This window comes from Chiloscyllium punctatum, chromosome 3, assembly GCF_047496795.1.
Source record: "Chiloscyllium punctatum isolate Juve2018m chromosome 3, sChiPun1.3, whole genome shotgun sequence".
NCBI classification, from domain to species: domain Eukaryota; kingdom Metazoa; phylum Chordata; class Chondrichthyes; order Orectolobiformes; family Hemiscylliidae; genus Chiloscyllium; species Chiloscyllium punctatum.
In genome coordinates this window covers 86,072,910-86,096,527 of record NC_092741.1, presented here as the reverse complement: position 1 = coordinate 86,096,527, position 23,618 = coordinate 86,072,910, and the positions used below count along the sequence as shown (strand labels likewise).

At 39.9% G+C, this 23,618-nt stretch overlaps 1 protein-coding gene across 42 annotated transcripts in view; it reads left to right on the top strand.

Moving 5' to 3' along the window:
- trdn (triadin) overlaps positions 1–23,618 on the top strand; it is a 446,963-nt gene that overhangs the window by 135,678 nt on the left and 287,667 nt on the right. For 41 of the 42 annotated variants that reach the window (XR_011954524.1, XR_011954519.1, XR_011954525.1 and 38 more), the window contains 4 exons: positions 1,265–1,276; positions 1,576–1,647; positions 4,035–4,343; positions 5,940–5,999. Coding sequence is in view for 33 of the 42 variants with exons in the window: in XM_072555968.1 (XP_072412069.1) it covers positions 1,265–1,276; positions 1,576–1,647; positions 4,035–4,343; positions 5,940–5,999 (453 nt within the window). In the remaining 9 variants the exon portion in view is untranslated. The remainder of the gene's footprint in view (positions 1–1,264; positions 1,277–1,575; positions 1,648–4,034; positions 4,344–5,939; positions 6,000–23,618) is intronic. The other variant, XM_072555963.1, reaches the window with a different exon arrangement.

Sequence of the window (23,618 nt, the reverse complement as noted above, 5' to 3'; positions counted from 1 at the left end):
CAGAGATATAGAAAAGTAATTTTTCCTTCCTGTACAAATTTTTTCCTTCTGTGAGAATGTCTGACTTTTATCTCTACTTTTCCTTGAGAGACCAGCTAAGATTCAAAAGAACCATTTGTGAGATTGTATTCTTGGTTTCTACATTTCACATTCCAGTGTGCTCTTGTACCAGCGTAGAATAATACAAGGCTCAAAGTTTATTTCAACAAAAGATACAATATGAACAAATTTTGATCAAGATTATTAATTTATTTTGTAAATCTTGGTCATGTGGGCATTCTGAAGTGACATTAAATAAAGCAGATAAGGAGAAAACATATGGTTTATCTCATTTGGTTTCAGGAATGAGGAATTTCAGTTGCAATGGTAGATTGGAAAAGCTGGAATGGTTCTCTATGAAGAAGGTGTGAAAGAAAATGTTCTCATTGTGAAAGGACCAGGTATGGGTAGATGCAGGTTTAAAGTAAATAGTAATAGAAGCAAAAAAGTAACACGAGCAACAGCTTTTTCACACAGTGAGTGGATAAGGCCTGGAATGCACTATCTGAGAGTGCAGAAGAGGCAGCTGCAATTGTAACATTCAAAAGGGAATTAGATGGTCATTTGAAAAAGGACAATGTGCAAGTTTATTGGCAGAGGCAGAAGAATGGCATTACCAGTGATGCTCATTTGGAAAGTCTATGCATGATGGGCTGACTGGCCTCCTGTACTGTCACCATTCTGTGATCTTGGAGGTTTAACCTGATGTTAATTGCCTCCACCACAATGTAACCACACTATGTGCTGTCAGCTGATGAAAAGGCTATACTTACCTGAAACACTCTGTCTATATGTTCAGTTGAGATATTCGTGCATTAATGTTTTAAATATAAATAAATGGAATAGATTAGCTCCCTATTAAAATAGTGGGCAATAGGATTTCATATAAATTAGTTAATCTCTCTTTTACTGATATCACAGCATCATTTCATCCTTTAAGTAGATCAGGTGATGTCCATTGGATGCAAAGTGCACATATTGCTTCACCAAGACATGTTCAGAGGGCAGTGAACTTCCCATGATTCATGTTTTCTTATGATTTTATCTTCCTCACAAATTGTATTGGTAGTTGTCCAATTAACACATAAAATGTACTTAAAAGCAAAAGGAAATGTAGAAATTGGCTAAACCAATATTTTTGTTATTTCTATGTTTCAGTTATAGAAAAATTATGTACAGAATAAAATTTTTTGAAATAAATGTCTTCCCTTCTCTGTCTTTTCAGCTACACCACTAGGTAAGAAATGTATTTTGATTCATTTGTTCATTTTGTTGCAATTCTGACTAAATTGATATATAAAAACACAACACAATATTTTATTCTGAACTTTGGGGATATTTTATTTGCTACCCTTTCAAACACCATCTTTGTATTTATGGTGAAATTATGTCATATTTTGGCAAAAAATATATTTTGTCTTCTGTGCTTCCCATAGTTTATTTTCCTCAAGAATAGATTTTGTTTCATGACATCCCTTACCTCTGCCTTTGGTTGCTTTACTCTTGCTTTCTTGATGTCTATGCTTTAACTCACAGAAACTAAAAAACAAAAACCTGAAAGGAAGATAAAAGCAAAAGAAACAACAAAACAAAAAGCTCCATCAAAAGGTAAGTACAGCTCATATCCAGCAGAGGCACTTTGGTAAAAAATTGATGCTCTTGAAGTCAGTACAAAGAAACACCAATTTTATCACCGATTACTTTTAATAGAAAAGTTCCTTAAAAGTAACAGCATGCCACTGATCAAAATGTGACTCCATCTGTTAGATGAAAATGCTTTTACATTGTAGCTGCTAGTCTCCACCTGGTAGTTGACATTTGGGTTCCAGATAGGAAATGTAATATTCCTACAAAGGAAGAGTCCTTAATGCATTCCTTGTTGATAGTTACAAATTAAATTATGTAATTTCCAGGATCAGATGAAATGTATACTCAGCAAGTTGAGTGAGGCAAGTGAGAAAATAACAGGAACGTTGGCAATAATTTTCAATTCCTCTCTGGCCACAGGCGAAGTGCTAGAGGACTGGAGGACAGCCAATGTGGTACTGTATTCCAAAAAGAGTGCAAGAGATAAACCAGGAAGCTATACCCTAGCCAGTCAGTCTAATGTTAGTGGTGGGGAAACTATTGGAAGGAATTCTGAGAGACGGAATTAATCTGCACTTTGGGATACAGGGATTAACCAAGAATGCTCAGCATGATTTTGTTAAGGCAAGGTAACGTATGAGAACTTAGATTAGATTCCCTACAGTGTGGAAACAGGCCATTAAGCCCAACAAGTCCACACTGACCCTCCAAAGAGTAATCCACCCCCCTCTGACTAATGCACCTAACAACTACGGACAATTTATCATGGCCAATTCACCTAACCTGCACACCTTTGGAATGTTGGAGGAAACCGGAGTACCCGGAGGAAACCCGCACAGACACAGGGAGAATGTGCAAACTCCACACAGACAGTCACCCAAGGCTGGAATCGAACCTGGGACCCTGGCGCTGTGAGGCACAGTGGTAACCACTGAGCCACCATGGACCACAAGGACGCGACTGAATTTTTTGAAGCAGCAGCCAGGTGCATAGGTGAGGGCAATGTAAACTTGTGTACTTGGATTACAGTAAGGCTTTGATAGGGTGCTACGTGGAAAACTAATAATGAAAGTAAGAGCCCATGGGATACAAGGAAATTTGTCAAATTGCATCTAAAATTGGCCAAGTAGAAGGAAGCGGAGGGTGATGGTAGAGGAATGTTTTTGTGACTGGGAGACTGTGTCCAGTGGGGTTCCACAGGGATCAGTATTGAGGCCCTTGCTGTTTGCAGCACATATAAACCATTTAGATTTCAGCATAGGAGAGTTGATCAGTAAGTTTGTGATGATATAAAAGTTTGTGGGGTGGTAAGTAGTTAAGTGGATAGCTTCAGATAACAGGAGGATATTAATGTGCTGGTCAGATGGGCTGATCTGTGGCAAATGGAATTCAATCCAAATAAGTGCAAAGTGATGCACTTGGGCAGGACTAACAACTCAAGGGATAAACACTGAATAGCAGGACCCTGAGAGGCACTGAGTATCGGAGGGATCTTGGTGTGCATGGCCACTGGTCCCTTGAGAGAGCAGGACAGGTACATAATAAGTACAGGTAACGCTGGAACTGTAGAAAACATTGGTTAGGTCACAGTTGAAGTGTTCTAGGATCAACACAGGATGTGATAGCACTGAGAGGGTGTAGAGGCAATATATCAGGATATTGCCTGGGCTATACAGGTTTAGTTATGAAGAGGGATCGGATTCACTGGTGTTGTTTTCATTGGAGCAGGGAGATTAGGGGCGAATGGGGTGGTGGAGAGGGAGAGAGGGAAGAGATGAGGACAGACGTAATTAAGGAGTATGAGGAGTATCGACCAGGTAGACACATAGATTAAGGTAAAGTGCAAGAATTTTATAGGGGATGTGAAGAAAATAAAAATCACCCAGAGTGTGCTGAGAATCTAGATCTCACTGACTGAAAGAGTGGCAGAGGCAGAGCCTATGTAACACTTAAGAAGTATTTCGATTCATGTTTGTGATGCTAAAGCAGACAAGGCTTGAGTCAAGTGCTGGAAAATAGTATTGGAACAGTTAAGTTATTGTTTTTGACCAATGCAAACTTGATGGGCAGAAGGGCATTTTTCTATGCTGTCGATCTCTATGTCTCTAATTTGTGTCAATGATAGCACTCCCGCCTCTGAGTCATAAGAATGTGGGTTCATGATAGGCTCCAGAGACCTGTTTGATTCTCCATTCAGTGCTCCTCACATGTGACTTACCAAGTTTACACTAAGTTTTTGAAGTTTACTTTTACTTATATGGAAGTAAATGGAACTGTCTGGTCATCACCATTTGAAGACTATTTCTATAATTTCCCTAATACACATTCTGGCGTATTATTTCTTTGGAAAATAGATTGCCTTAAAAGAGAAAAATCACCTCAATAGAAACTTCTGTTTTCTCCTGTAGATAAAAAAGTGAAAGAACACAAACGTGAAGAAAAGGTGAAGCTCAAAGCATTGAAAAAAATGACATTGGAAAAAAAGGTGGAGAAAGTAAAGAAAGTGGAAAAAAAAACGAGTAAAGAGGAAAAAATAAAGCCTAAGCTCCAAGTCAAGGAGAAGGCAACAAAACGTGAGAAACCTAAAGATGAAACAGATAAAAGAGGTAAAAACAGAGACATGAAGGAGTCTGTGGAATTGAAGAGTGAGAAAATAGACAAAAAGAAGGAAAAAGTGAAAGAAACTAAAGAAGGCAAGCCAAAACCAAAGGATAAAGGTGAAAAGACAAATATTGACAAAAAAGATGTTAGCAATAAAAGTAAGGCATCTGAGAGACATCAAAAGAAAAAAAATGTGGCATAAAGACCATTTTCTAAGTGACAACTGTAAATGAAAAATTAATTGAAGCCTCTAATGTCTTTATTTTGAATAGCAAAGTAAGGTACAATTACTGAAATCATACTTATCTTTTCACAATATTCATATTGAAACCATAATCAATGATAGGGACAGATAAAGAATGTGTTCTCTCTCCACTTGGATCTTCATGTCATATTTCACATCACTTTTTTGTCTCATTTGTGACTCAGATGCCTGAAAGACAAAGTGAATTAATATGCTTGGAAGGCAGTCTCTTTATGACTTTTTGTGTGTCTATCCTGAAAAGCATTTACAGTACAATTCTGTAGCTAGCATCTTTTTATGTGGTTTATTGATTCAAAATATCATAAACCAAGAAGGATGCAAAATACTGTTTTGAGCACATATTGGCATCTTGTCTATTTAACCAGCATGAAATCCATTCAATGATACCAATAATAATCACCCTAATTACTTAAGGAAAAGCAGGCAAACTCATATACTGCATTATCTTTGCCAGGAGAGGTCTATCATTTTCACCCTAACAATTTTAACTGTGGAGAAGATGATTTTACTAACTGCTTGCTAATTAGATTTTTAAAAGTCACGATTATTATCAATTACTTTAACTCATCAAATTATATAAATTTTATGCATATCAAATCTTCAATTTACTGTTTCAAATCTTTGTAGTACCTTCAGTCACTCTGCATTTTCTCATGCTTAAAAAGACATTCAGGAGAAAAAAGCATTATAACATCTCTGAACAATAACTAATAAAATGTTCAAATACACTTACTTATCTACAATTCAAAGAAGTTTGGAATGTAGAACTCACCTGATTATTCTGGAGCCAAGTATCGAAATGACTCTTAAGCACACAAAGTCTCATCATATAGACCTCCTCAGATGCCATTACCACATTGTAGATAAGAAAAGTGATGCATTTTTAAAACAAAATCAGACTAAATTTTCTGAAAATACAAATTTGTTTGGCTCTTTTAAAAATTGCTTTCACGCATTTTTGCAGCAATTGACTTGCTTGATCCAATTTGCAATTAAGCATAAAAATAAAAATGTAAACATTAATTAACCTTTCAAGTTGTGTTTACATTTCTTAATTTTTCCTTTACCAATTCCAAGAATAACCTGAATGGACTGTTCTTCAATTTTGAAGTTTTTAAAAATTATATGTCATAAATTACATAAAATTTTAAAAATTGGTGCATGTTAGACTGATATTTTTTATGAAAATATATTTAATACAAAATTACATTCAGTTTAAAAGATGTACAAGAAGGAAGTACAAGCACACTACAGCTTCTAACATAATCTAAAGCATAATTATTTTGTTTATTCAGTGGTAATTGGTAGAGATCTTGGAACAATTTGTACTGTTCTCTGTTACAACTTAAACTGATGAAAGCAATCCCACCAATCCCACTTATAGCTATCACTATGTTCTTTGCACGTTGTCTTCATTGCTGTTTTTTTTTCCCTTCTGCTCTGCCAGATCAGTATCAGTTCTGTCGCTATGTGATTGACATGTACACTCATGGGGATTTTTATCCAGGTACATTTACGATCCTTATAACAATTTTTTAACCAAATCTGACTTCACTCCCTTTGTTTCATTTGGCAAACAATGCCATTGCTTCATTTAATAGACTCTGATATTTGAGATTGTGATTAGTTTTGTAGAGAGTATCTACAAGTATTTACAAAGCTGAATTCAAATTGCCCTGAGGATCTGACCATAATGTTTTTATTTGAAAGATAAAAATTATACTAGATATGCTAGCCTGCAGCAAGTGCTATTTCCAATGTTAAAATAACTCACTCACTACAGATAGGCCTTTCCCAAAAAAGGACATCATAAATGCTTATAGTAAGTTTTTTTTCAACTAAACACGAGAGGAGTCCAAATGTTTCAGGTAAGAGTTGGTACATTTAAATTAAAAGCTTATATTGTTAAATTGCACATGTTTTGGTTTTAATTAAAAAAAACAAACTTCAGCATGGCAGAAAGTTGGATGCTCTTTTATTTTGGCTGTTTTCTTCTGAGCAATTCAATCCAAAGGCATTTTTGACATTCAGTTCATTGTTTGTCACTCATTTAACTATCACCATGAATGCAAAGCTGGATACAGAAGGAAAGAGAATATTGTTCTGTTCTGCTCTGTCACTTGTATTTATTAGAAATATGAAGGTGTTAATTATATTCTGGAGCACAAAGGCAAATATTGTACCATAATATTTGCACTAGAAATTGTATTCCACAGAAAAACTGGTTGGCATAATTAAGGAGCTCCAAATGATGAAACAGTTGCCTTATTTAATTTTTTATTGCAACGGTATGGTAGAACAGAAAAATGTTTTTTGTTTTTCCAAAAGTACACTTTTAGTTTTCCGATCTATGGAATAATAACCATGTTGGTATTGAAAATATCAGTTATACACTTAGTTTAAATCTGCATCTGAAAACAATGAGCACATATTTTGTTAATTCCTGAAATGAAGTGTGAACAACAAAGTTAGCTGTTCAATGCCTTTGCCATGTCACATTCTGTTCCATACATGCACTGCAGATCTTACTGAGCTCTGAATATGTTATTACTATTTTTATTTGTTGGAAAAACAGCACAGGATGATTAGTTTCCGAACGGGGTTGGGAAAATGAAAGTTGGATTCACGGATGAGCTATTGTCTATGGCTGGCAGCAGATATAAAGGAGGTTCTGAATTGTGGACATGTTTGCATGTAATTTAGAACACAGTTGTGAATATCCATATAAACAGTATATTCATACACTTTTGTGTCCGAATAACAAAAAAAGTTTTTAGTCCCATGACTTTCAGGTTTAGGTATTTAGCATTTATTTATATTCAACATTTAGAAATATCTGAATTGTAAGGTAATTAATGTTAATTGTTGTGCACTTATGCTGATAAACAGCAGATACAGAGGCCTATAGTGTATATACAAATATACATCTTGTCAATTGAATCTTTCCACATGCTGCTGTTCTCCAAATGCTCTTTTTGAATTTCTAAATTTCTTTAAAATGGTTTCAAGAATATTTGAACAGGAATTAACTGACAGTTTGCGTTTGAACTTCAAAGTGAACTTTGTTGCTCTACAGTTTATCCATTGCATATAAGTACTTAACATTTTCCTAATATCTGAGAGCCACATATAGACTAAGAGATATAATTAGTATGAGGTGAAAAGAAATTTATCTATGATAAGTAGAGGTGCAGAGGTTAATTTTATTCTGTCCACCCTGTTGGAATGGAGCAGGCTACACAATAAGATATTGGAGCTGGGTAAGGAAGTGGTTGCACAGCATTTCAAATGTGTTCTCTCCTCAGATACCTTAAACGACCAGATATAGCTCCAGGCAGGCAGGGTCTTGTGTGCAGAAGACAAAGCCTGGTGATCTAATATTAAAGTTAAAGCACAGAATGTTTTTTTTTGTCGTGCCAAACTTATAAGCTAAATCTGGCAGTTTTGTGACCAGCGGTGGCAAAAGCTACCGTTGTTTTCAGTATTTTTGTAAGTACACTTTATGGGCAAGCAGGAGCAATCGTTTTATTCGAGGCCTCACGAGGAACTTTAGGTGCACCCAGCTCTTCCTGTTCTGTTGGTTTCCATCACAAGAAGTTCTTTGGAGAAGCCCATCATGACACAATTGGGGACCTCTTCTCCAATTGCCTGCTCCCACTAGTTGGCTCTTGCATCAGTGCTGAGCAGAAGAGACGACAGATGAAAGGAGATGAAGGGCTGAAGTTAAAATGACCCTAATCTCAGGCCAAGGATCCCATTAGATTTTCCAACCTACTTTATTTATGCACTCTCCAAATGGTGCTGAAATTAAAATAGAGTCTGAATTGAACGAGTGGGAAGTAATTCTGTTTTTAGAAGGGTGGGGATGCTTTTCTAAAGCTGGTGCTGAGCAAGGAAGATCCGTACTTTATAACTGGTACTGAATTGAGAGTTCAGAAATCATGTTTCATGCTTTGTGGAAGCTTATTTCTCTAATATCTTCCATGCTGTTATATACATAAATTAATACCTTACCAAATGTTTAGTAATTTCTAAACACCTCTTCATGACTACAATGACCTTGCTACTGTTATTTATTTGAACTTTTCTATATCCACAGAATCTCTTTCTAAAAACGATAAGCCCTGTAATTAGCTTCAGCTATCAATAAAGTTTGAATATGAACATGATTTGATGCTTGTTTGATTTATTTACTTTAAATCACTAAAATAATCACTTTCTCCAAATGTTATAGCTCTCACACAACAATCTGATGATTAAAACATATTACCTTGTGTAACTGCTGTGTCTGTACTGTTCAAATCATGTTCATATGATACATGATAATTTGTTCTGTTGCATGTTTCCATTTATCTGTGTGTCGTGTTGATTGAAAGTTTATTAATTAATTTACATGAACTAATCTTTTGAAATCGAGTCTTTTAAGCTATGCACTGTCTTTGTCTTTTGCAACTTAGTTCTGAAACGTAACTCAACTAGCCCATAATTTGACTTAATTCAGAATAATACAGGGAAAATACAGACCTGCCATTTGCAGAGAAGTATTCCTGAAGAATGTTATAGTTGATGATTTTCATGAACAATGAAAATAGTTGACTGCACAAATGCATGTTGCAGTTGACTGCACTACTGCAAAGGACAAAGATGATATGACTAGGAGATTGAGAAATCTAATTTGATGGGGGGGGGGGGGGGGGGGCGGAGTTGAAGATTTGGGAGGGAGACTATTGAGTGACCCTTAAACTTACATTACTTGAGATGATTGTAGCTTGCATAAGCTCATAGATTCCTGGAAGGGGATTATCTTTCGTCTAGTTAATCTATTCATTTTCTTCTTCAATTTTGATGGGTGGTGAGGCAATTAATTATGCATTATCTGGGCTTCAAATATTTATCAGATACTGAAGATAATCAAATACAGATGCTAGTAACAAAGTACAAAGCACAATGCAAAGCAAGTTTGAGAAAATCTGATAAGCAAGGACTGTTGTGCCTGACAGCTTGTTAAATTAAAGCATCTTTATCATAGATATATTCTGAAATGTTTATTTTCAAATAGTTTAAAAAATAACATTTAGAAATTATTGATTTTTGGTCACAGCTGCATTTTCTGCCAAGAGTACAACACATTTGCACTAATAAATATGTGTCCATTAATATTTATGATAAATAACCAAACATTTTGCAAATCTTTAAGTCATTCAAAACAAGGGGAAAATATCTTCTATTTTTCATCTTCCTAGGGGTCATTCAGTTGCAATACACCTGGTTTACTGTCAAAAATAATTAACTCGATAGTCAACTTTTACAAAGATAGTGAGCAAATGATTGCAAATGCAAGTATGGTTGGTGGGGTGGTGGGGGTCGGGGGGGGGGGGGGCGGTGGGGTGGTGTGAAGAGAGAGAAGGAGATGCAAAATTTGCCTAAGGGTTCATTCTAATTTAGTTCTTGTTGCAGTTGGAGTGATAATCTAGCCCAGGAGCATCAAAGCTCTCGAGACAATTAGGTGCAGTAGATACCTTGACTTATCTTGCAGGCCACAGCATTTTAACTTGACACTGACAGCAAACTGACACACCCAATTAAGAATTGGTTAAGTTACTCAAATCTGCTATCTTACTAAGAAGATTTTCCATGCCACATAACTTATGTGAATAACTAGTGAGGACATTACTGATGAGGATGAACAAGACTGATCCCTTTTCAGTTCCCTGACTGATTTATGCACAATCCCTGGAAAGTACAGACTTGACTTGTGAGACTGACCCAGGCCCAATCACAGAATGGAAGGCCACAGATCCTGATTGCATCAAATACCTGACTAATCCTCAGACAAAGATCAGATAATACTTTTAGCTGATTATTGGTGGAACAGCCTGGCAGATCTTTGCTAAGGATGACTTCATTTAGACTTTCAGACGTGGCTATTCAACTGAAGAGCATGCAATATGTTGGTTTCGTAAGCTGGTGACATATGCTGCGTGTGTCACTAATATAGTACAGTGACATACTTACACCCTTGACTGTTTAATGCTGCTAAGCATGAAAAGCTGCTTGGCTTTTTGTCTGCACTCAAAGGCAAGGCAAGGCAGTTATGCTGTAAGTGTTTAATGAAGTGCAAAGTGACAGACTGTTAAGAGCTCAGAGATGGGTCCAGTGCAGATGGATACGGTGGATCTGTGCCTCTGCATGCTCAATAAATCAGCAGGGGCATTGCATTGCAAGTTTTCATTGAGCTCCAATGTGCAAGAGGGAAGTGATGAAGCGTCTTCTGCGTTAATCTGAGACTGACCATGATGCGCTGAGGCTAGTGTTTTGTCAAGGTCAACGTCCACAGATTGGAGGTGCAAGAGGTCACTATCTATGGAATGTACCCTGAGATGATGGGGAATGATAGGCACTGTGGAGGCCTGGGGATCACTCTGGAGAGCTGCAGCCATCAACTAACCACCTCGACCTGGAAATCAGGAAATGACTTGCACAGTTTCTTCCTGATACCTGTGAGAATCACTCGCAGCTAAACAGGTCATTGTGCTTATCAGCACTTAACAATCTGAATGTGCAAGCACATTGTTGTACTACATCAATGTTAAACTTGCATCATGTGCCAGCAGTTCCTGCAGAATGTGCACTGCATGTTCTTCAACTGAGCAGCCATGTCAGAAAGTATGTATAGAAATAATGCATGATTAGCTCATGCTGAGATATCAACTTATGCAGATTGGGTTCTTGCTACTTTTGTGTGAGGTTCTCATGCAGGCATTAAACCTTAAGAGGAAACCAGATTTTCTTCTTGACATCAAGAAATTCATTTGTTTCATTCATGCTGAATTCTCTCAGGCTAATGAGACCTGGGTAATGATCTGGGGAAATGAGTTTGATCATACCAGTGCAGATTGTGGAATTTAGACTTTTAATTTCAGACTTTTTAAAAAGTCAATGATGGCAGTGAAACTATTGTCAAATGTTGTAAAAACCCACCTGGTTCAAAATGCCCTTTAGGGGTGGAAACTTGCCGTCCTCACCTTGTCCGGCCTACATGTGACTCCAAACCCAAAACATTGTGCCCTCTGAAATGGGTAGCAACCCATTAAAATGTCTCGAGAAATGAATGAAGCCAGAAGGCAGAAGCAACAATAGCAAACTCACCCCCATCGTCCCTGCATACCATCTAGGGCAAGTGCCGAAACTGAGAGAACTGTCACATAGTCTAGTCACACTACAGCATGGCATAATCATAGTCCCCAAATCATACCTTACAGTAGCCTAGACACTACCATCACCATCCCCCTGTCCTACCAGCAGGTCAGGCTCAGCAGAGTTGGGGGCACTGTGGTATATACTAGGATGGGAGTTGCCCTTGGAATCTTTAATGTTGGCTGTGGATCCATAATTTCTCAAGGCATCAAGTCAAACATGGGCAAGCAAAGCTTCTGTTTTTTTCCATGTCCCAACTTTGGCTGAAACTTCAGTACTTTTCCATGTTCAACATCACTTGGAAAAAGCTCTGGGGGCTGGCAAGGCTGCAGAATGTACACTGAATGGTGGTCTTCAATGTCCATCAACAAAAGGCACCTGCAACACCATGACTGATCGAACTGGTTGAGTCCTAAAGGACGAAGCTGGGAGAGTAGGTCTATGGCAAGTCATGAGGGATCCAACGTGAGGGGACAAAACATACTTGACCTCATCTTCATCAGTTTGTCAGCTGCAGATGCATCTGTCCATGACAGTGTTGCAAAGAGTGACTACCACACAGTCCTCTTAGAGACTAAGTCCCGCCTTCACATTCAGGATACTTGTGTGGCATTGCCACTGTACTATATGGGATGCATTTAGAACAGATCATTTTTCAAAATGGGCATCCATGAGGCATTGAGGGCCATCACCATCAGCAGAACTATATTCAAACACAATCTGCAACCTCATGGCCTGACACAATCCCCTATGTTAATATTATCATCAAGTCAAGTGACCTATCCTGGTTCAATGAAGATGCCAGGACCAGCTCCAAGAATACCTCAACTGAGGTGTCAACCTGCTGAAGGTACAAGTCAGAGTGGCTTGTGTGTCAAACAATAGGGTAAAGCAATTCAACATCTAATGGATCAGCTCTGCAGTCCGGCCACATCCAGTCATAAGTGGCAGTGGACCATTAAACAAGCGTACCCTTATGATTCTAACTCACTGGAGGAAGGGACTCCACAAATATTCCCAACCTCATTGTTGGGGGAGCTTAGCACATCAGTACAAAAGGTAGAGCAGCAATCTTCAGTCAGAGGACTGAATGGATGATCCAACTAGGCTTTCTCCAAAGTCCTGTAACATCACAGTGGCCAGATTTCACTGCACATGATATCAAGGAATGGCTGAAAATGCTGGATGATGCAAAGAATAGGAGCCCTGACAATATTCTAGCAATAATATTAAGGTCTTGTGCTCCAGAACTTGCTGCACCCCGAGCCAGGCTGTTCCAGTATAACCACAACACTGATATCAACCTGACAATGTGAAAAATAACCAAGGTATGTCCAGAATACAAAGATCAGGACAGATCCAATTCAGTCAATTACTGCCCCATCAGTCTACTCTTGATCATCAGTAAAGTGATGGAGGGGGCCATTAAGCAGGATGTGCAAAGGAAGAACATGCTCAGTTTGTGTTCCACAAGAACCACTCAGCTCCTGACCTCATTATAGCCTCAGTTCAAACATGAACAAAAAAGCTGAACAATAGAGATGAGGTGAGAGTGACTGCCTTTGACGTCAAGGTCATATTCGGCCAAGTTTTGAAAAGAACATCAGAAAAGTTGGAATCAATTGGATTCTGGAGGAACGCTTTCCTGTTTGGAGTTCTATCTGGCACAAACAAAGATGGTTATGGTGTTTGGAAATAAATCATATTAGCTTGGGACATCTCTGCAGGCGTTCCACAGAATAGTGTCCTAGGCCTAGTCATCTTTAGTTCCTTCATCAGTTACTTTGTCTCCATCATAAAGTGAGATTTCTTTTGCAATCACTAACAATATTCAGTAACACTTGCAACTCCTCAGAGCCTGAAGCAGTCCATGCACATATGCAGCAAGACTTGGTCAACCATGAGGCTTGAGCTGACAGGTAGCAAGTAACATTCATGTTACACAAGTGCTGGATAGTGGCCATTTCCAATGAAACAAAATCTAACCATTGCACCTTGACATTCAATGTCATGATCACGACTGAATCTCCCACTATCAACATCTGGGGATTAGCATTGACCAGAAAAGAACTGGATAAGCAATCTACAGATGATTTTCAAAAGACCAGCATAGAGCCAAAGCATAATGCAATGAACAACTCGCCTCCTGAATCTCCAAAGCCTGTAAACCACCTACAAGATACAAGTCAGAATATAATGATATGTTCCCTATTTATCTGGATGAGTACAGCTATAAAAAAAATTCAAGAAGCTTGACATTTAGGATAAAGAAGTTTGTTTGATTATGGATTGGCACCCTATCCACAAATATTCAATCCCTCCACCTCTGACACTCTGTAGCAGCAATGTGTCCCATCTAAAAAAATGCAGTGCAAAAATTCACCAAAAGTCCTTAGAAAAGCACCTTCCAAATCAAGCATCTAGAAGAGCAGATACCATGAGAACACCAGCACCTGCAAGTTCCCCTACAAGGAACTCACCATCCAATTCCCAGTTCCTTTACTGCCACTGGTTCAAAATCCTGGAATTCCCTCCCTAACAACATCCTAGGTCTATCTACAGCACATGGACTGCAGCGGTTCAATACCTCAGCTAATCACCACCCTCTCAAGGGCATTCAGGAATGAGCAATAAAGGCTGGTCAGCCAGCAAATCCTACATCCCCTGAATGAAATTTTAGAAGTTAAATCATCAGACACATGATCAACATTCCATATCTCCTAATCCATAATCTTTATTTCAAAAAGTAGTTGTTGAATTTAGGGCCTTCCAGTATGACTCTGTGTTTCATTGTGCTGTTGATTTATTCACAGAATAGACTGTCACGTGTAAATGAAACACAGATGTACAGCTTACTGAATGTACTTAGAAAAGCATCTGATTTCAAACTAAATACATCATGAAAATATCGTAGTTGATTTTATTGAAAATGGTACAATATTAATTAATGCTCTAGGTGGTATATTATTTGATGTTTTTGGTGATTATAGTATCAGTTCTTCTTTGATGTTCATAAAGTAAGGCTGTCTTGGTAGAAACCTTTTGTTTATAGTTAACCACAGAGTAGGGGTGAATTTTCAGCCTTCTGATAAAGTGCATGGTTATAAACATTTGAATTTCAGTCGCATTCTGTTAAAGGATACAAATTCTGGATACTTTAGTGGATTAACTGAAAGAAATTATGCTGATGTGTTTTTATACTACAGAAGTTTGTTTTAAAAGTTGAATAATTTGGATAATTTCCAACTGCTATGGTGCTGGAAAAACACAACCAATCAGGCAGCATCCGAGTAGCAGGAGAATCGACACTCCAGGCATAGACCCTTCATCAGGAATGACCTTAGGCCCAAAACATCAATTCTCCTGCTCCTCGGATGCTGCCTTACTGGCTGTGCTTTTCCAGCACCACATTCTTTGACTCTGATCTCCAGCATCAGCAGTCCTCATTTTCTCCTCATTTCCAATTGCTGTCCAGTAGCTTCACATCTCAAAAACAAGTATCAGACAGTAGAACGTGAATGGGGCTATGAGGAGAGGTTTGGGATGCAGGTGAATGTTGAGGATGGAGGAACTCTCAGCCACTCTGGTATGCAAGGACCATCTCATGCAATTTTCAGGTGGGGCACAATAGCCTGCAGCACTTCTGTTTATTTTAGCCAAGAGGCTGGTTAAATAGCCTTGCAGGAGGATTTGCTAGTGCTGCAGGAGGAGATTAAACAAATTCAGCAGGGGGCAGGGGACACAGTGTGTTAGTTTGATAATGAGACAGCATAACTTAGAAAAGGAACCAAGGCAGAGAAAGTTCAGCCATGTGGTGTCTCGGAAGTAAGGCAAGGCTGGATGGCCTCTACTTTAGTGCCAAGAGTATTAGAGTTAAGACAGATGATATGGATTTAGATTGACACATGGAACTATGGTAAAAACAATGACTGCAGATGCTAGAAACCAGATTCTGGATTAGTGATGCTGGAAGAGCACAGCAGTTCAGGCAGCATCTGAGGAGCAGTAAAATCGACGTTTCGGGCAAAAGTCCTTCATCAGGAATAAAGGCAGAGAGCCTGAAGCGTGGAGAGATAAGCTAGAGGGGGGTGGGGGTGGGGAGAAAGTAGCATAGAGTACAATAGGTGAATGGGGGAGGGGATGAAGGTAATAGGTCGGGGGCGGGGAGGGTGGATAGACCTGGAAGTTTGGAACTAGGGTGAGGTGGGGGAAGGGGAAATGAGGAAACTGTTGAAGTCCACATTGATGCCCTGGGGTTGAAGTGTTCCGAGGCGGAAGATGAGTCGTTCTTCCTCCAGGCGTTTGGTGGTGAGGGAGCGGCAGTGAAGGAGGCCTAGGACCTCCATGTCCTCGGCAGAGTGGGAGGGGGAGTTGAAATGTTGAGCCACAGGGCAGTGTGGTTGATTGGTGCGGGTGTCCCGGAGATGTTCCCCTAAAGCGCTCTGCTAGGAGGCGCCCAGTCTCCCCAGCGTAGAGGAGACCGCATCGAGAGCAACGGATACAATAAATGATATTAGTGGATGTGCAGGTGAAACTTTGATGGATGTGGAATGCTCCTTTAGGGGCTTGGATGGAGATGAGAGAGGAGGTGTGGGCGCAGGTTTTGCAGTTCCTGCGGTGGCAGGGGAAGGTGCCAGGATGGGATGGAGGGTTGTAGGGGGGGCGTGGACCTGACCAGGTAGTCACGGAGGGAACGGTCTTTGCGGAAGGCGGAAAGGGGTGGGGAGGGAAATATATCCCTGGTGGTGGGGTCTGTTTGGAGGTGGCAGAAATGTCGGCGGATGATTTGGTTTATGCGAAAGTTCGTAGGGTGAAGGTGAGCACCAGCGGCATTCTGTCCTTGTTACAGTTGGAGGGGTGGGGTCTGAGGCGGAAGTGTGAGATGTGGACGAGATGCGTCGGAGGGCATCTTTAACCATGTGGGAAGGGAAATTGCGGTCTCTAAAGAAGGAGGCCATCTGGTGTGTTCTGTGGTGGAACTGGTTCTCCTGGGAGCAGATACGGTGGAGGCTGAGGAATTTGGAATACGGGATGGCTTTTTTACAGGAGGTAGGGTGGGAAGAGGTGTAATCCAGGTCGCTGTGGGAGTCAGTGGGTTTGTAAAAAATGTCAGTGTCAAGTCGGTCGTCATTAATGGAGATGGAGAGGTCCAGGAAGGGGAGGGAGGTGTCAGAGATGGTTCAGGTAAATTTAAGGTCAGGGTGGAATGTGTTGGTGAAGTTGATGAATTGCTCAATCTCCTCATGGGAGCACAAGGTGACGCCGATGCAGTCATCAATGTAGCGGAGGAAGTGGTGGGGAGTTGTGCCGGTGTACTTACGGAAGATCGACTGTTCTACGTAGCCAACAAAGAGACAGGCATAGTTGGGGCCATACATGTGCCCATGACTACCCCTTTGGTCTGGAGGAAGTGGGTGGATTTGAAGGAGAAATTGTTAAGGGTGAGAACCAGTTCGGCCAAACGAATGAGAGTGTCGGTGGAAGGGTACTGTTGGGGACGTTGGGGAGAGGAATAAACGGAGGGCTTGGAGGCCCTGGTTATGGCGGATGGAGGTGTAGAGGGATTGGATATCCATGGTGAAGATGAGGCGTTGGGGGCCGGGGAAACGCAAGTCTTGGAGGAGGTAGAGGGTGTGGGTGGTGTCTCGAATGTATGTGGGGAGTTCCTGGACTAGTGGGGATAGGACAGTGTCGAGGTAGGTAGAGATGAGTTCAGTGGGGCAGGAGCATGCTGAGATAATGGGTTTTCCAGGGTGTCAGTGGGGCATGAGCATGCTCAGACAATGGGTCGGCCAGGGTGTCAGTGGGGAACTATGATGTTATTGCCATCATAGTGAATTGGTTGAGGGAGGGAAAAGACGGGCAATTTAACATTCCACAGTATAGGATGTTTAGGCAGGACAGAGGAGCGTGCAAAAGTGGAGGTGGTGCAACATTAATACTAAGGGAGTCAGTTACTGCAGTAAGGAGGGATGATGTCTTAAAGTTGTAGATGAAAGATGTGGTTGTACTGAAGGGGATTTACCAGGATGCTGTCCAGGATGGAGCATTTCAGTTAGGAGGAGAGGCTGGATAACCTCAGGTTGGTTGTTTTATTTGGAGCAGAGGAGGTTGAGGAGGGGTGTGATTGAGGTATATAAGATGATGGGAAGCAGGGATAGGGTAGACATAAAGCAGCTGTACCCTTTAGTTGAAGGGACAATAACAAGGGGGGCATAACTTTAAAGTGAAAGTCAAGAGGTTTAGAGGGGTTTTGAGGAAAAACCATTTTTACCCAGAGGGTAGTAGGATTCTGGAATGCACTGCCTGGGATGATAGTCGAGGTGGGAAACCTCAAAAACTTGAGAAAGTACTTGGATGAACACTTTAAGTGTCATCATATTCAAGGCTATGGGCCATTACAGGAAAGTGGGATGTGTATAGGTAATAGTATATAGTTAGTGGCATAGATTCAATGGGCCAAAGGGCTTTTCTGTACTGTATGATTCTATGATGTGCATATGTTAAAATCATAGGACCGGCATTGCAATTTTGAAGCATTAAAAGATGCCGTATGGAGCGTGCACTCCTTTTCCATTTGTTCGAGGCAATGAGCAGCCTGTAATCTTTGAAGGGAGCTTTGATGGCTGCACTGTAGAATGGTCAGCTCACCTACATGGACAGTCACTGCCGATCTGCTTGTTTTGTGCTATGTAACTTAACTTGGTCTCCTTGTTTACATTAATGAACAGGAGTAGGAATTGAACCTATTCTACCATTCAGTTAGATTATGGCTTAATTATCCTAATTCCATCCATCCGACTTGATTCTGTAAGTTTAATATGATGATAACAAGAATCTATCAGCCTTTCTTCAATTTCAATATTTCCTTTGGGAAAGAGACTTGCAGATTTCCACCATCCTTTGTGTGAGGATTGTTTTTTGCCATCCCTAAATGGCTTAGTTCTAACTTTAAGGTTATGCTCCCTGGATCTGGATTCTGCCATCCAAAAGGAAATAGTATCCATGATACAAATTGCTTCCGATATTTTCAAATTTAGTTAAATCACCCCTTAATCTTGTATACCCAAGGAAATATTAGAACTAGTCTGCACAACCTATGGAAATTGGCAAGATAATATAATTCTATTAGCCTCTATTATTTTGGTGAATCTGCATTGAACCCTCTCCAGTATCCTTTCTGCGATGTAGTGTCTAGAATCTTCTTTTTCAGCCACATTTCCTGTTTTTTTTTGGTCAGATGTCAAATGATTTCTAATAGACAAATGGTTGGCTTACTTTGCAGCCAACTTTGTAATACTTAAAATAACTGATGTTGTGGTCTCCAGATCTTTGATTTCTGAATGGTTGCTTCATCACAGCCAGATAGAGCACAAGCAGCCAGCTTGCTTTGTACTCTGTTCATGGGTGCTTTGAGATATCTGGTCTCAACCTCATACAATGGTTGATCTGTTTCATTGAGACTACAGGTGGATTAATTGTGTACATCTCACTGATTGAGAAATTGCTTTCTGATGAAAGATCATCGATCTGAAATGTTATCCCTTTTTCTCTCCACCAATGCTGTCTGAGTTGAATTTTTGTAGCTGCCTTTATACTATATGAAAGATTGCATTCCTAGCCAAGTAACAAGATTCTTAAATTATTATGGAAATCTGTCCCTTAAATTACATGGCAACCCCACCCTCTAATAATCTGTTGCAGTTTCACTTTCTAACCAAATTAACTTTGTGACAATGAACTAGATATTATTTTCACAGCTTCAGATATTGCGTGATAAATATCATTGTTCCAATGTATCTATAGATTATATTTTTGCTAGGATTGGCTTGAGAATAAATCAGAACATCACAGATGAGTTCACTCTAATCAGTCATGGAAGCCAGCTAACCATTCAGATGCCGAATTAAAGCTATCAATATCCTTGTCATAGAAATCATGGAAATCGTAGAAATTTATAACACAAAGAGAAGCCATTGCCCGGTCGTGCCCATGTCAAATGACAAAAAGCTAGTGGGTATATCACACCATCCTGGATCAGTCTGTAGCCTGGCTCCTTTTATAAAATTCAGAATACTACTGAGCAAAATCCATTGCCAGTCCTTGCATTTCTCCTGATATTTAGAAATCCAAACCCATGATGGATGCTTGGACAGATTTATCAATTGAATGGAGAGATTTAAATACATTTGCTGGTGTTTTGGGTTTAGTGGGCCTGTAAATCAGTTGGCACATTAACACAGCCTGTGGATCAGCAGCAGGGATATGCTGGCAATGGATAGTGGTGCTGTATCTGCTAATAGTAACACACCTGCACCATCTACTCACCGCCTTCTATGAATTAAAAGAGAAAAGGATTGCTTGAAATAATCAGCAGGTCTGACAGAATCTATGGAGAGATAAACAGAGTTAATGTTACAGACCTGCATAATTGAAATATGTTTTAGGATATTCTATTCCCCAGATCAAAAGAAACATTGGTCTTCCTAGTCAGATGTGTCCCTGTGCCTCAGGCACCCACACATTATTTAAATTGAGAAATTTTCCCTTTGACACTGAGTACATTGAGCTGAAGACAGTAGGCAGGCTGTCCCATTGTTAGCGTGTTGTTGTTCAATCCCAAATTGCATGAAGTAAAAATAAGAAATCAAGTCAAGAAAAATAATAGTACAAAGAAAATTGAAATATCTTTAAGTACCAGGTGTTCACTCTGTATTTCACATATTGGGTGCAGGCACTAATCAGTTAACTTTGTGTTAATTGATGAACTGTTCTGTAATAATTTGATACCTCTATTCCTTTTATTTTTTGTGGGGACTAAAATTTAAGCACATATTTGAAATCCAAAATTACCTTTGATCCCTTACCTGGTACCTTTGCACTTTGGAGCACAGAAGCAAACGTTTTGCTGGATGCTGCAACACCTGACTCACCAAGAGAATAATGTGCCGTACATTTCTGATAGTGCAAGGTGTGACTTTCTATCCTCAACTGGTTACTTTCTGAATGAGAAAAAAAGGACATAATCATAACCCAACTTAAATTAATGTCTAACTAACAAATACATATCCTTAATAGTTTGGCAGGAAAATCAGTCAGCAATATATTAGAAACTGAAAGAACTACAGATGCCGTAAATCAGAAATGAAAACAGAAATTGCTGGAAAAGCTCAGCAGATCTGACAGCACCTGTGAAGTGAAATTGGAGTTAATGTTTCAACTCAAGTGATCCTTCCTCAGAATAGTTGACTGTCTGTGGTTAGCTATTTTAACCCTATGGGGCAGAGATTACAGATCAAATTTTCCATTACCAGCAGTGTCTGGTTGTCTGTGGTCATCCCTGAATCCTGATGTTTCCAGTACATGGTCTAAATTTCAAATGGGTTGGGGTGGGGCAGGGTTGATCCTGAAATGGAGGAGTTGGTGAACTGAGGGATTGGAGAATTTCGTTTGCCATTAATCTCCTTCAGCAAGTGCTGGAGAAACTGAGCAGGTCTGGTAGCATCTGTGCAGAGAGGAAAAAGTTCACAATTCAAATGCAATGGCAGTTCTTCAGAGCTTCCTTTAGGTCTTTGTTAACAGGTAGTTGAGGGTGAGGACAAAATTTACAGTTGGAAAACATCAGTGAACTCAAACAATCTGCTCCACATGAGTACACTGCTGTTGAATTTATTCATGCTGAAGTGAAAATTTTCTTTTAACCCAGTGAAAATTCTTGGGATGGGGGTGGTGGGGATTTGTGCCAGATCCAGCATATCACTAGTCATTACTATCTGAGCACTTCTTGGTGTATTGAGAATGGAGCTGTGCAGCATGACAATGATAGACTCAATAATTACTACTACCTGCCTTTGCTGTCTGTGCTATTCAGGTAGATTCTGCCTCAGTCATGCTTAGCACCACTAATTTGATGTCAAGTTTATTTCTAACCCAATCAGAGGATTTATATTTAAATGGGTCAAGGTCCAGAAATGATCAGGGCTTTGGGGATCCTGACCTTGATTTAAAAATCCAGTTCCTTGTCCCTGCGTTCTCTGTTTCCAATTTCATTTCTTGTTCGACTCACCAAAATATAAAGATTTTTCTGAGGTATTCACATTGCATCAAAGTCAAACATGGCTTTTGAAGTATGATTGTTTGATAATGTCAGTTCAATTTTATGACTGTTGAGTTCCAGCCAGGTATACCAAGGCTGAAAGTGAAACTATCACAGTTTGGTTTATCTTGCAAAATCAAGATCCTGACTGCAGCTTTTAGCAGATTACTTGATTGTAAACCTTTTAACCTTGCATAAAATGCTGCTATAAAATTTGCCAAAGTACTTCAGTAAAGTTTCTCAAATTTGTATTCTTCCAATATGGTCCACTTATAAAATGACTTTGCTTTATAGTTTTTTTTCTTCTTTTATGTTAGTGGGGGGTTGCCCAAGGCTGTACCTTACCGTATTTTCGCAAAGTATCATTATTGCCAAGCTTCATGGAGGATTTCTCTCCACAGGGTCTATCAATCTTTCTCATATGATTGTTCAAACCTGCCTTATTAACTATCCAGCCACTCACCATAGCCAGAAGGACTTGATAATGCCAGGATATCCTGGAATAGACTGTCATCCCTTGTGCTGGCACGATCTTCGAACCCTGGCTATGCAACCAAATATTGGCATTCCAGAGTAGCCCTTCACTGTCAATATAGTGCCATATCAGCAATCACTTCTCAAGACACCCAGGTGGTGTGGCTGACACTTCCTTGTACATACCTTGCACATTCCCAGACCTTTGGCTATTTTAGCAGCAGGTCACACAATACATTGGTCCTTAGCCACATGCCTCCTTTCAACCCTCTGTAAATCAAAACTGTTGTTTCCTCAATGCCCACTTTAGCTCAGTTCTGTGGCTATCACATACTTGGAAGCCTTCAAAACAAATAGAAACCTTTATTTACAAACAGCAAAAGCAAACAGAAAACAACTACAAATGAACTACTTGTATATATTTTGCAGTAAATGCTGGATCACTGCAGACTGAGCTCAGCTTCTAGACAATGAAATCCTGTTTAGTTTGCAGCACTCAGTGCAGCTACACTCTGTCATGCATAAAGTGATAATCCTGCTCCTCAATGACCTCCTCCTTGGAAGACTGCTCCTGCTCTCCCAGTTTCTCAACATCCATTACATCCCCTCGATGCCTGCTGCAGTTGCACAGAGTACAGCATGTTAGGAGTACAACACTCTCTGTTTGGTGTGTGTAGCAGATCTCCACCAGACTGATTCAAGCAACAGAAACTTATCTTCAGCAAGGCTTTCATCTGTCCCATCATGACCTTGGTTGAAGAATGGGCTGTACTGTATCTATGCTGCACCTCAGTTAGATTGTGGTATCATCAATCAATGTTACAGTGGCTAGCTGTTATTCCCAGTAACCAGACTTACAAGGCACCTGGACTTGAACAAGTACAACAGGAGCACACAATATCAGAGAAGGAGGAAACATGGCAGAACCCAGGGCACCAGACACAAACTCCTAAGAAGTAGAATTGGTGATGACTAATCATTTGCACGTGAACTATTGATGTGATGACCCTGTCAGTACAATGTGTGTACAATCAATGGAAGCCTGCAACTGGGGAAGCCAGCTTTGTTTACAAATCCTACTGCCCAGGCCACGTTACAGGGCAGCATTCACCTTGTCATAGAGAAACGAGATGAACCTTGTGAGCTGGCACAGACGGCATCAGTCACTGTCTTGGGACACCAGTTGGTGGGCAATTGAGAGATTTAACACAGGCAGCTCCTTGTGGCTTCCTGGAAGGAGATAACCACATTAACTTTCAAGGCAGCATCACCTTCACATCCACTGGAAGAGGATGGCCTCCTACTCCCTCAGGTCACAAGTCCCACTCCAGTACACAACATAGTTCAGTCACAGTGTCT